At 37.2% G+C, this 13,287-nt stretch overlaps 2 protein-coding genes across 2 annotated transcripts; both read left to right on the top strand.

The window, feature by feature from the left end:
- Nucleotides 1–228: 228 nt before the first annotated feature.
- Nucleotides 229–2,346, top strand: LOC113277829 (N-methyltransferase 4). Its single transcript, XM_026526816.1, has 8 exons — nt 229–456; nt 555–663; nt 798–1,022; nt 1,139–1,244; nt 1,345–1,458; nt 1,536–1,625; nt 1,745–1,803; nt 1,947–2,346. Exons 1-8 carry the CDS (start codon nt 285–287, stop codon nt 2,140–2,142), a joined length of 1,071 nt encoding a protein of 356 aa, XP_026382601.1. The 5' UTR covers nt 229–284; the 3' UTR covers nt 2,143–2,346.
- Nucleotides 2,347–11,412: 9,066 nt separating this feature from the next.
- Nucleotides 11,413–13,074, top strand: LOC113325158 (salutaridine reductase-like). The gene is made up of 5 exons (XM_026573379.1): nt 11,413–11,496; nt 11,594–11,837; nt 11,963–12,043; nt 12,129–12,341; nt 12,440–13,074. The coding sequence occupies exons 1-5, from the start codon at nt 11,462–11,464 to the stop codon at nt 12,815–12,817; spliced, it is 951 nt and encodes a 316-aa protein (XP_026429164.1). The 5' UTR covers nt 11,413–11,461; the 3' UTR covers nt 12,818–13,074.
- The last annotated feature ends 213 nt before the right edge of the window (nt 13,075–13,287 follow it).

Here is a 13,287-nt window from a genome sequence, read left to right as displayed (position 1 = left end):
AGGAACCAAATGAGAGAATAACAGGCAAAAAGAATCCTTACCTTACATAGGAGATTCGGATAGAGATGGGTTCGTATTATATTTATTCTACTTGAGGTAGTGGATTGGTGATATTCATTTCTTAGTTAACTAACAGTCTATCCATCTCTCGCTAAACATTTTTTAATCGGGGGTTGAAAATTAGTTCAGTTTTATTTTTCTATAAATATTGTATACTATCATTGGATAGTGTTATAATCATTGTATATCCTCAGAACTCATCTTGTAATCAACTCTTGCTTACAATGGATTCTAAAGATCAACATGGTACAAAAATATTAGAGAGATTGGTGAAGGGAGAAATTGGAGATGAGGAACTGAAGGAGCTCATTAGAATTCGGTTTGAAAAGAGATTGCAATGTGGTTATAAACCCACTCCCCAAGACCAACTTGCTTCCGAGATGGCCTTCATAAAATGTTCATCACTTGCATGCTCTCAATGATTTGCATTCTTTTATTCGCATTACACATAGAGATAGGCACAATACTAATTGGTCATGGTTTTGTTTTTGTAGCCTTGAAAGATATGAAGATGTCAGGAGAATTGGAGGCTGTGAACACCGAGCTATATGAATTACCTACAGCTGCTGTTGCAGCCACTCTTGGAAGCACCCTCAAACAAAGGTCATTCAAATCTCTGATTAATCTTTTCATTTGGAATTATTCTTTTCACAGGTCGGCCGAGACCAATATTGAAATGTTGAGAAAGTGACTAGATTTTAAGTGTATGCATATTCGAATTATTCGTTTTGGTGCAGTGCTTGTTACTTCAAAGAGGAATCCATGTCGATAGACGAAGCAGAGATTGCTGCATACGAGTTGGACTGCGAACGAGCACAAATAAAAGACGGGCAAACTATACTTGACATTGGTTGCGGCTTTGGGGGTTTAGTTCTTCATATTGCTCAGAAATATAAGAATTCTCATGTTACAGGATTGACTAATTCCGCCGAGCAAAGAAATTATATTATGTTGCAAGTAGAGTAAGTAGAATTAGACACTAGCGAATCAATTATAAGCAACTGTTTGAATAATCCTTATTTTTGTCCAAAAGAATAATTAGTCCATAATATTTTGATGATGTTTCTCCAATGTTTAGGAAGCTTAGCTTATCAAATGTGGACGTTATATTAGCTGATGTGACTAAGCACGAGTTCGAAAATGAGAAGAAATTTGATCGAATATTAGTTGTTGAAGCCATAGAGGTGATTTAGACAAAAAAAAAATTCTCCATGATTTACATTGTTGAATATATTATTTAGTTAGCTATATATTGACATTTAGCTCAATCTTTCCTATTTGTAGCACATGAAAAACATTCAGCTGTTTCTGAAGAAAATCTCAAACTGGATGAAAGATGAAGATAGTTTCCTTTTTGTGGTGCACCTTTGCCACAAGGCATTTAGTCAACATTTTGAGGTTAGAATTAATATAAACTTCAAAATTTCCTTAACCTTTTGATAATTTTCTTTTTGATACCATGGAATTTTTGTCAGGCACTTGATGAGGATGATTGGTATACCAGTTACGTACTTCCGGAAGGGAGCGTGACTTACCTGTCTGCTTCAGCTCTTCTATATTTTCAGGTGAAATTACACCAAAATCATTCAAACATCAATCAAAGCGATTATGAATATAGAAGTTCAAAAGTTTCAGGAAGTAAGTTTGGTTTATTACTGAATGTACAAGTTGGTATCTTTTGCAGGATGATGTCTCCGTCGTGGACCAATGGTTGTTGAACGGAATGCACATGGCACGTTCACAGTAAGTAAATTTTATTAATTTTTTGTTGTTTTGAAAGCAAAATGTAAACTAGGTATATTTGGCTTCCCTCCCCAATAAAGATTGGCAATTACCATTGCTTTCTCTAAAGATTCAACATTAGCAAGCACTTGTGTTCTCTGTAGGGAGGAATGGTTCAAGAGATTTAAAATAAATTTGGAAGCCGCAAGTAAAGCACTAACGGCGGGACTTGGAAGTGAAGAAGCAGCGAACCAAGTTAATATTCAATATAAGACATTCTTTATGGGGTATGTCGTGCAATTCTCATTTAACAATGGAGAAGAATGGATGATTTCACATTATCTCTTCAAGAAAAAGTAACTTTAAGGCAGGTTGAGTCTTTTTTTGTGTAGTTTGGTCCTGCTTTCCAAATAACTTTTGCGTTAAGAGTCTGTATGGGTTTTTTCACCCTTCCTTGGGTTACAAGTTAGGGTTTTTCCCAATTCTATTCAAGAGTCTTCAAGTTAGTGTTTTATTAAGTTGAATTTGATTAATAAAATTCATTATGTTAATTTTTTTTTTAAATTAGTGCAAATTTACTTTTCCGATTTTCATTTATAACCGGAAAATTGAGATCTAGATAATTATCAATTAATCATAGTCGTAATTCTCCGACATAGTTCACAGTTTGGACAATCTCACAATTTTTTCCAGTTCCATTATATCTGCTGCATTCGTTGTTTATCGGAGCTACGACGATCTCAGGATAAGTAAAATTCCATCAATAAAAACAAACTAGAATAGTTGTGGAACTAATTTAGATGTTATGATAAGAAAGATTTGATTTGATTGACGAATGAATTGTGGAAGAGTCTCATAAAATAATTCAGTAAGTCTACTCAAAAGAATCAAAAGAAATCATGTCTATTTCTAGTCTAAAAACAACACGATTGCTAAAGGCTGGTACCAGTTTTGTTAGGACTGGTACCAATCCATATAAAATAACAGAGTTTTGGCTGGTACCAATTTCATAACTTGAAAGATAATAATTGTGAAGAATACGACGTTGAAGACTTGTGTTGCTGTCATAACGGTAAGAAAATCAAGTTATTTTATGGTATACAACCGGGAAAAGAAGAAGCACATAACCAAAACAACACTTGCAAGAAGTCATCAAGTCTTGATAAACTTATTGATTTTGTAATAATTCCTCATAATAATGTATTTTCATTTTCTTGGGTTGAATGTCTTCCATGTATATCCTAGCAAGGACGTGCAGAACCATATCCCATGGAGATCCTTTTGCGGTGTACCCACTTAGTTGGGAACTCAATTCTGTTGTACTGATTCAATTTTTTCCAATATTCATCTATTATGTTTTGTTTTTGTGAATTACTATATCTAACTAACTTTGGGAAATGTTAGAACTATAGTAGCACTGTACAAACAGTGGTGTAATGATACCCTAAAGACTAGTTCAAGTAGTCTCACGTAGTGGTTACCTACTGACCCATACTAAGGTGAACAGTTAATTAATTAAAGTTTATAGCAGTAATCATCACAATGGACATGTTTTGTGAGAATGAGATTTTATTCATAGTAGGTTATGTTACCTTACAAAATGGAAGAATGAATGGCTATTTATAGCCAAAACTACTGAGGCGGTAAGGAGGATGAATTACACGTTTTACAATGACTTACTTAGCTGTTAAGCTGGTGATATTTATCCACTCCCAGTTAGTCAGTCTTCCTAGTATTTACGGTAGTATTCCAGAAAATGGTAGGCCACCCCCACAAGATGTGTTCACACAACACTCCCCCTTTAACCATCATTTCTAAGAACGTTGCCTCATTAAAATATTGTCGGTAAAATTCAGTCGGATAAAATCCGAACAAAGAAAAAAAAAAGAGTACAACATAAATCTTAGAACGGTGTTGGACACGCATATGCTGCCTCGTTAAAATCTTGACAAGGAAAAACCCAGTGGGACAAAACCTTGGCGAAGGAAAAAGAGTACAACACGTTATAGTCCAAATCTCCCCCTGAACAGAATCTCCGTCAATTTGTCTGCATATATATGTGGCGCATTCCGATCCTGTAAACCAGCTTCCGGAAGTGTTTTGTCGGTAATGATTTGGTGAAGAGATCAGCATAATTCTCACAAGATTGTACCTCTGGATCTCAATCTCGTTGTTCTTCTGGAGGTAGTGAGCGTAAAATAGTTTTGGCGAAATATGCTTTATCCTATCACCTTTGATGTAGCCTTCTTTAATTTGTGCTATGCAAGCTAAGTTGTCTTCACAAATTATTGTTGGAGCACTGGTAATGGACAGTAGACCACAAGAGCTTCTGACATGCTCGACTAATGATCGCAGTCACACACATTCTCGACTCTTTTCATGTAAAGCAATTATTTCAGAGTGGTTGTAGGAGGTAGCTGGCATGCTCTGCTTACAAGATCGCCATGAAAATGTCGTGCCGCCGCTTGTAAAGACGTATCATGTTTGAGAAATTTCTTTGTGGGTGTTTGAAAGATAACCGACATCTGTGTAACCCTTAATCTTCAAGCAGTTCTCTGAGTCCTTTGAGTAGAATAGTCCCATGTCCGTAGTGCCACGCAGATAGCGGAAAATGTGTTTTACTCTAGACCAATGTCTCTTTGTTGGCGCAGAACTGTACCTGGCTAAGAGATTCACAACAAAAGAAATGTCTGGTCTAGTACACTGAGCTAAATACAATTACCCACCGATGGCACTTAAGTATGGTACTTCTTGACCAAGGAGTGTTTCGCTTTCTTCTTTGGGGCGAAATGTATCTCTTTTGGGATCAAGATATCTCACATCCATTGGAGTGCTGAGCGGATACGATTTTTCCATATTAAAGAGTTTGAGAAGTTTCTCTGTATATGCTGACTGATGGAAAAGAATTCCGCCCTCATAGTGCTCAAGTTGTAGACCAAGACAAAACTTTGCTTTACCGAGATCTTTCATCTCGAACTCCTTCTTTAAGCATTTTTTTGCTTTGGAGATTTTATCAGAAGTTCCAATAAGATTTATGTCATCTACATATAAATCAATTATGACAAACCCAGTGTTTTCCTTTTTAATGAAAATACATGGGCATATAGGATTGTTCACATAACCATGACTTAACAAGTATTCACTGAGACGATTATACCACATCCGTCCAGATTGTTTCAAACCATACAAGGCTCGATTTAATTTTAGTGAATACATATGACATGGTTTATCTGCTGGCAGCTGAAAACCTTCATGGATTTTCATATAGATATTTGTATCCAGTTTTCCATACAGATATGCAGTACGTCCATTAGATGCATGCCGAGTCCTTCATGGACTACCAGACTAATCAAATACTTAAAGGTAATTGCATCCATAACAGGTGAATATGTTTCCTTGTAATCGATCCCTGGCCTCTGTGAGAAACCTTGTGCCACTAGTCTCGCTTTATAGCGAACGATTTCATTTTTCTCATTTCGCTTGCGCACAAACACCCATTTACAGCCAACCGGGCTCACCCTTTCTGGTGTTCGGAATGCAGTACCAAAAACATTGCGCTTAGCGAGAGAAAGTAATTCTGCTTGGATTGCCTTTTTCCATTTTGGCCAATCTTCCCTTTGACGACATTCCTCTATAGAGTGTGGTTCAACACCATCATCATCCAAGGCAATGTTAGTAGCTACTGTAAATGAAAATATGTCGTCAACAATCATTGTACTTCGATCCCAAACTTCTCTATTGCATGCATAATTAATAGAGGCTTCCTCATTTTGAGGTTCCATTGTCTCCGTCGAGACATTCTCCTCGTCAGGAGATCTATTTTCAGAGAGTTTGGATCCTTCTTTAATAGTCTCCTCAAGAGCACTATTAGTCAATGATTGGGATTGGCTTTTTCTCTTTCGAGGAGCAGAATCCTTTTATCCAACTGGTCTTCCACGCTTACGGCATGCCTCAGATGACTTGTTTGCTGCCACATCCACAGATTGTCCTACATGAACATCAATGCGTGATGAAGCATTTTTAGCTGGCACATCTATTTTCATTATTTTTGTTGTGTCTGTAAATGCATCAGGAATTTGATTTGCAATATTTTGAAGACGTAAAATCTTCTGCACCTCAGTTTCACACTGGCTTGTGCGTACATCAAGATGAGACAATTCTGGTGTATACCAGGATAATTCACGCCGTTCTTCAGGCGGTATCCTTCCTCCCTCTAACGGTGGGAAGACTGTCTCATCAAAATGACAATCTGCAAATCTAGCCGTAAAAACATCCCCTGTTAATGGTTCAAGATATCGAATTATAGATGGCGAGTCAAATCCAACATATATCCCAAGTCGACGTTGTGGGTCAAACTTGGTCTGCTGTGGTGATGCAATAGGAACATAAACAGCACAACCAAAAATACGCAAGTGAGATATGTCTGGTGGATGACCTAACACATGTTGTAAAGGAGAATACCGATTATTTTCACAAGGTCTATAGCGCACCAGTGCAGCAGCGTGCAAAACTGCATGTCCCCAAGCAGAAACAGGGAGCTGAGTTTTCATAAGCATAGGTCGGGTAATGAGTTGCAGGTGTTTAATGAATGATTCTGCTAAACCATTCTGTGTATGCACATGAGCAACATGATGCTCAACCTTAATACCTAACGTCATGCAATATGCATCAAATTCCTTTGAAGAAAACTCCGCTACACCATCAATCCTAATGGACTTGATAGAATAATCAGGAAAATGAGCACCTAATTTAATAATCTGGGCAAGGAGCTGAGCAAATTCTAAATTACGTGTCGAAAGTAAACAAACATGTGACCACTTAGCAAAAGCATCGACCAGAACCATAAAATACTGAAAGGGTCCACTGTAGGGATGTATTGGACCACATATATCATCTTGTATTCTTTGCAAGAAAGTAGGTGATTCCAGAACCACTTTTGTCAAGGATGGTTTCGTAATCAGTTTCCCTAAAGAACAAGCAGTACAACCAAGTTCTTTGTTAAGCATAAGTTTCTGCAAAGGATGTCCCTGACAGGTATGAACAATTCTACTCATCATAGTAGAACCTGAGTGTCCAAGTTGATTGTGCCACAACAAAAATGTATTCGGGTCATAAAACTTTCAAACTACAACCGAATAAGATTCAATTTTTCGAATATTTCTATGGTACAACCGAGAAGCGAGAGCTGGAAGCCTCTCAGCAACCGTTTTAATATGGTATCCATTACTGCGTATATCTTTAAAACTCAACAGATTCCTATGGGATCCGGAGAAATATAACGCATCATTGATAGTGAATATGGTAACACATGGTAATGAGACACAAGCTATACCAGCACCTTCTACAAGGTTAGCTGAACCACTGATGGTAGTGATACTAGCCTTGAACCTTTTCAAGGTTACGAAGTACTTAGCACTTCGAAATATTGAATTTTTCGTCCCACTATCAACAAGACAAAAAATTCACCATCGGGATTGCTTTCAGAGTCCATACCCTTTTATATACATAGAGAAGGTATAAGATAGTTGCACAAAATAGTTTTAGCAACACACGTATATTACATACATTCATACATATTACACAAATACAAGCCCAAAAATTAGTACAAGCCAAAAATATCAAAAATAGGTAAGTACAAGATAAGGTAACACACTAAAAACGGGATATTACAACTTTAATTTACACTAAGCAACCCATCAACAAACTGGTCAAAAGCAGTCTGGTATCCATTGCCCTCAAAATCGAGTAGGTAGTCAGAAGCCTCTAACTTTGGAGATTCAGTGGAAATATTGTGTTCTGCCAAATTCATCTCAATGTTTTCTTCCCTTTTCTTGTGAGGCTCACAGAGATCAGCGCGGCAGCATTTATACCAATGGTCTTTAGAACCACAACGATAACAACCCTCGTCATTTTTCTTGGGGGATTATCAGATTTCTTTTGAGAATTGGAAGTCGATCCCTTCCCTTTATCTTGCTTCGCTTCCACATTTTTGTTATACGGATGGCTGTTGGCATTTCTATGCCTATAGCCTCCGACATTTTATGCTTCTTTCCACGATAACCCTGCTTACCACGATTATATCCATGTCCAGAATACGATGCTCTATTTACTTCGGGCACCGGAGCAGAACCACAAGGACGAGACTCGTGATTTTTAATTAACAATTCATTATTCTGCTCAGCCACGAGAAGACAACATATAAGATCAGAATATCGTGTAAAACGGCGTTCCCGATATAACTGCTGAAGTATAATATGCGAAGCATGAAATGTACTTAACGTCTTCTCTAGATTGGATTCTTCTAACAACGGCTCACCACACATCTCAAATTGAGCAGCGATTTTATGCAATTCAGAATTGTAAGCCGATACAGATTTAAAATCCTGAAACCTCGGATGAATCCATTAGTCACGAATTTCTGGCAGGGTGACCACTTTAAAATGGTCATATTTCCCTTTTATGGTACTCCATAACTTTAGAGGTTCTCTACAGTGTGCTACCTCATGTTTCAGGGTTGGGGAGAGGTGACGGCGCAAGTAAGCTACAGCTCTAGCGCGGTCGTCTGATGTACAATCTCCCCCAATGATCGTATGACCAAGTTTGTTCGCTTCCGGATACAGCTCTGCATCGAGCGCCCATGAGAGATAGTTTTCACCAGAGTCCTCAAGTGGCATAAAATTCAGACTAACTAAATTCGACGACATTTTAAAAGAAATGTGATAGAAATATCAAACCCGCCGAAACGGAGCCTGAAAATGATCGGAACAGACAACCACTCCTTTAGCTTGATTGAATGCTGGAACACCACGTACACACCGAGCTATTCCGTGCTGATGACGTTGTGTGAATTACTATATCTAACTAACTTTGGGAAATGTTAGAACTATAGTAGTACTGTACAAACAGTGGTGTAATGATACCCTAAAGACTAGTTCAAGTAGTCTCACGTAGTGGTTACCTACTGACCCATACTAAGGTGAACAGTTAATTAATTAAAGTGTATAGCAGTAATCATCACAAGGGACATGTTTTGTGAGAATGAGATTTTATTCATGGTAGGTTCTGTTACCTTACAAAATGGAAGAATGAATGGCTATTTATAGCCAAAACTACTGAGGCGGTATGGCGGATAAATTACACATTTTACAATGACTTACTTAGCTGTTAAGTTGGTGAGATTTATCCACTCCTAGTTAGTCGGTTTTCCTAGTATTTACGGGAGTATTCCAGAAAATGGTGGGCCACCCCACAAGACGTGTTCACACAACATTGTTTTATATCACATGAATGTGTCCAATTTCAGATGTGTTATATGTTTGTCTGCGTGTGAGAGGGTCGATTCCAAATTTTCTTTCCAAAGGACATAATGAACAAACTTACAATCAAAAGCATTAGGATTACATTCCGGTCACACACTGTTCAGCTAAATATTCCAAAAACAACATTTTGGACTTTTGGTAACGATATTATATCTTTTTTATCTTCACAGTAGACTTTTTGTAACGGTTTTGATCCGCCGAGACTCATAGAGTCCAGTTGACAAACCCAGCGTTATGTTGACTGTTGACTGAATACTGTTGACTAGCCAAGGACGGGAGAGTACTCTCACTGGGCGATCGAAAAATGTATTGTTGACTGGGTAGTGTTGACCAGTGAAAATGAGTTCAGATGACTAGTTGATATTTCAAACGAATTATTACTGCACTGCAGAAAATGTCCTTACTGCATTCATCGTGCAGTTGTGTACTTTATCATTTTCGGGATATAGACGGTTTTTATGGTCATTTCTTGCCCTTTTGGTCATGCTTACCTATTTTGGAATTTTTGTGTACACTGGGGTGATACACAAAATTTCACCTTTTGTTAAATCCGTTTGCCGCAAAAATCTCAAACTAAATGTTTTATGAGAAGGTCTACTTATTATTGGGTATCATGTTGCTATGATGTTTTTGTTGCCCATGACTGACCGTCAGTTGTATGTACCTGTGATTCATACTTGAAAAGCATGTTAATGATTGCATGTTATTTTATTTTATTTTTCGATTGCATGTTATATATTACCTGGGGATAAGTTATTAACAAGTTGCTGCAACTGCTATCATTCAAATTGTGTAGTTTTAAAATGTACCTGACATTCGGAGCACCACTGGTTACAATTCTTACACCACTGGTTACAATTCTTTATCATCATGGGTGCCTGACATTTGGAGAATGACTGGTTACAATTCTTCATGATCATCTGTGTGGAATAGTTGTTATCATCATGTCGGTGCATCCATTTTCCAGTATGAATACTTTTATCTTTATATCATAGAATAAATGGTCAGCAAAGTCGGCCATCAGAAAGGTTTGAGAAAACTAGAGCCGAAAGCCAGGCCATCTCTTGCAAACTATGAGTGAAGATGACTAAAAGTCTCTAGTTACCTTCAGATGAGTATTAACGTTTACAATCAACTGTTGTGTAGTATGCTTTGATTCTCAGCTACTCGACCTAACAATCCTTTAATCCTTGAATAAGAATTTTATAGAATAATATTTAGGTTTTTTGGAATAAAATGGATGAACAACTAAAGAATATCAGACATAAGAGATAAATATATTTGTGAAATGTAAATTCTCCATGATTTACAAGCCGCGTTGGCTATTTATACAATTACAATCGTGTTGGGTGCAATAATTAAAAACAAAGAAAAATCAAATAAGCAAAAGTTATTGATACTTAGCTCTTTTATAATGGAAGTGATTGCTTTGACGAAACGAACAAGCTCCCCGTATCTCCGCAACAGCAACAAGGCAAAACTTTGGAAAATAGAGTGAGTCACGTGTTCAACACGCTGTCCTTAAGACATTAGTGCCCGGCTACACTCAAGAGTGATGCTATAGCCCTCACAGGACGGATATCTCCAGGATAAAACACCCTAATACACCTACTACTAGTATATGTAGTAGATGCTCAACTTGAGCTTGGCAACTCCGAAAAAACCGTTAAGGAAAATCGCGAATGCTTAAAAACCGCTATAAAATATTTTTCCTTAGGGGTCCCTCTAAAATATAGAGCAACCCCTTTCCCATAGATTTTACAAAAGTAGTGAATTTCTTTATATAATTGACAAATACAACTTAAGAAGAAAAACTCCCCGATATGGGACTAAAAGCTTTATATAGTTTCTTAAAACTACTAAAAATTGGAAACTTCACGATGTGGGACTAAAAAGTTTCATTCACAAAATAAAACAATAAATTATAATTTTTTATTAAAACCTTAAAAAATTATTTTTTTATTAATTGTTTTCCAACGAATCGTTGTTTCACTGTTTGTCTTAAAAACTACTACTAACACGGCTTGCCTTGAAACTACTAACATTTTGTTGGCCAACAGACATATTTGTCCCACCACCACCACCAGAGAATCTTGGCTCTTTCCCTGACTCAACTCTCTACTTACCAGTCTTACTAATCCCTCATTGTATTATACGAGTTATACTTTTTGAATTCCTAACCGACTTTCTACGACCAACTAGCAATTTTGCTTGTTTCTCAACTTCTAGTCTTTTCTGTGAAGTCAACATCTGCTATGTTCACCTTAAATATTCCGGACATATGGAAAGCTTGGACACATCCAGACAAAGACCTCTCTATCTCTTATCTCCTGTTCAAAGCGGCCTCTCTCACGCAAACAATGGAAGAAACCAACTCTACTGTAGCTGAAACGAGGCAAGTCTTATCTTCAATTTTTCGGTTTCCTTAAATGACTACACATTCACTTCCCAACCTAAAAAAACTTTTTTCATGTGTCTAAATGTCCTTTCAGGTGTGCAGTTGTTACAGGAGCTAATAAAGGAATAGGACTAGAGATATGTCGTCAGCTTGCTTCTAATGGCATCACTGTCGTATTGACTGCTAGAGATGAAAACAACGGAACTAGAGCTGTTAAAGCTCTTAAAGAGTCAGGACTAACTGATGTCATTTTTCACCAGCTTGATGTAAATGATGCCACTAGTGTTGCTTCATTAGCTGATTTCATCAAAACCCGTTTCCAAAAACTTGACATCCTGGTAAGGATAAAAACAAGAATCGACCATTTCATTTTTATTATTTTTGGCTTGTGATTGAGTTCATGTATGAAAGTAATTAGAACTAGCTAGCAAATTTGGTGCTCCCAATATTCAATATTGAGCAGGTAAATAATGCAGGAGACAATGGAGTAACTCTAGAAATTAATGAGGAGGCTATGAAAGACTTGCACTCTCGATATGGCGAAGTAAGTCTTCATGAAATATACATGTCTTATCATCTTTAAGTTCTTGATGGTAAAAGAAGGATTGATTATTAGTGTTGTCAAGCAGGAGAAAGATGAGAGCAAGTTGTTGGAACAGGAGACGGATGAGATTGCCAAGTTGATGGCGGAAGCCGTTAAGGAGAATTACGAGAGAGCAAAACAATGCATGGAAACAAATTACTATGCTACCAAAAGAGTAACTGAAGCGCTGCTTCCTCTTCTTCAACTCTCCAATTCAGCAAGAATAGTGAACATGGCCTCCGTATATGGTGAACTGCAGGTAATTAATAGCCAACATAAAAATTCTTAGTGGTTTATATAGTGTATTATTGTACGTAGACAAATTGTTCATACACTTTGTTGTATTTACTGTCTCAGTTTATCCCGGGTGAGATGATCAAAAAGGAGTTAAATGAGGTTCATTGCTTAACAAATGAGAAATTAGACGAGCTTATGCAAAAGTACTTAATAGATTTTAAGGAGGGTACGCTGAAGACTAATGGATGGCCTGTATTAGTATCTGCGTATAAAGTCTCGAAAGCTGCTGTGATCGCCTACACTCGAATTTTAGCAAGGAAATTCCCAACTTTGCATGTTAACGCTGTTCACCCTGGTTTGGTTAAAACAGATCTTTCATTCCATAGAGGAAACTTAACCCTTGAAGAAGGTGCTAGAGCACCTGTTATGTTGGCATTGTTGCCTTCTGACGGCCCTTCTGGCTTTTACTTTGACCAGATGGAGATTTCAACTTTTTGAGGGAAAATGAATCAAATGACTGATATGAAGATTTATAAGAACGATGGTGTGAAGAGTATAGAATATCCGGGTGAAATACTATGAATGAGTTGGTAACTGTAATCTTTTTTTTTTCGTGATTTTTTCTTTTTCATTTTCTTTTCTGCTTTCTTGAGAAGGTTCTGACTTTACGCGCCTTTCTTCCTGTATTTTGTTTTGTTGATGCATTCTCATTTTGATCATTTCGTTAATAAAAAGACTTTTACCCTTTTATTTAATTACACAGTATTTGAATTTTCACCATCTTGAATTTATATGATACTTGTATTGTTACGTGTTTAGTTCAATCCAAAGCCCTTATGTTGGAAGTTAAACCAAGATATAGTGATTTGGTTCGTGGGTCAACAAGTATTGTTGACACAGTGCATGGATCAACAACCGTTGTTAACACACTGTGTCATATTTGGAAGTTGAAACAAGTTGTGCCGGTT

Source organism: Papaver somniferum, chromosome 1, assembly GCF_003573695.1.
Source record: "Papaver somniferum cultivar HN1 chromosome 1, ASM357369v1, whole genome shotgun sequence".
NCBI classification, from domain to species: domain Eukaryota; kingdom Viridiplantae; phylum Streptophyta; class Magnoliopsida; order Ranunculales; family Papaveraceae; genus Papaver; species Papaver somniferum.
The sequence above is the reverse complement of the archived record's forward strand: the minus strand, read 5'-3'. Positions and strand labels throughout refer to the sequence as shown.

What these genes read in the sequence shown, in the direction of transcription:
- LOC113325158 (XM_026573379.1), top strand. Translation starts at nt 11,462, where the DNA reads ATGGAAGAAACCAACTCTACTGTAGCTGAAACGAG. An exon ending in TCCAAAAACTTGACATCCTG is followed by an intron (nt 11,838 to 11,962) that starts GTAAGGATAAAA and finishes AATATTGAGCAG; the next exon opens with GTAAATAATGCAGGAGACAA. An exon ending in CCGTATATGGTGAACTGCAG is followed by an intron (nt 12,342 to 12,439) that starts GTAATTAATAGC and finishes TTACTGTCTCAG; the next exon opens with TTTATCCCGGGTGAGATGAT.
- LOC113277829 (XM_026526816.1), top strand. Translation starts at nt 285, where the DNA reads ATGGATTCTAAAGATCAACATGGTACAAAAATATTAGAGAGATTGGTG. An exon ending in TATATTATGTTGCAAGTAGA is followed by an intron (nt 1,023 to 1,138) that starts GTAAGTAGAATT and finishes TCCAATGTTTAG; the next exon opens with GAAGCTTAGCTTATCAAATG. An exon ending in TAGTTGTTGAAGCCATAGAG is followed by an intron (nt 1,245 to 1,344) that starts GTGATTTAGACA and finishes TCCTATTTGTAG; the next exon opens with CACATGAAAAACATTCAGCT.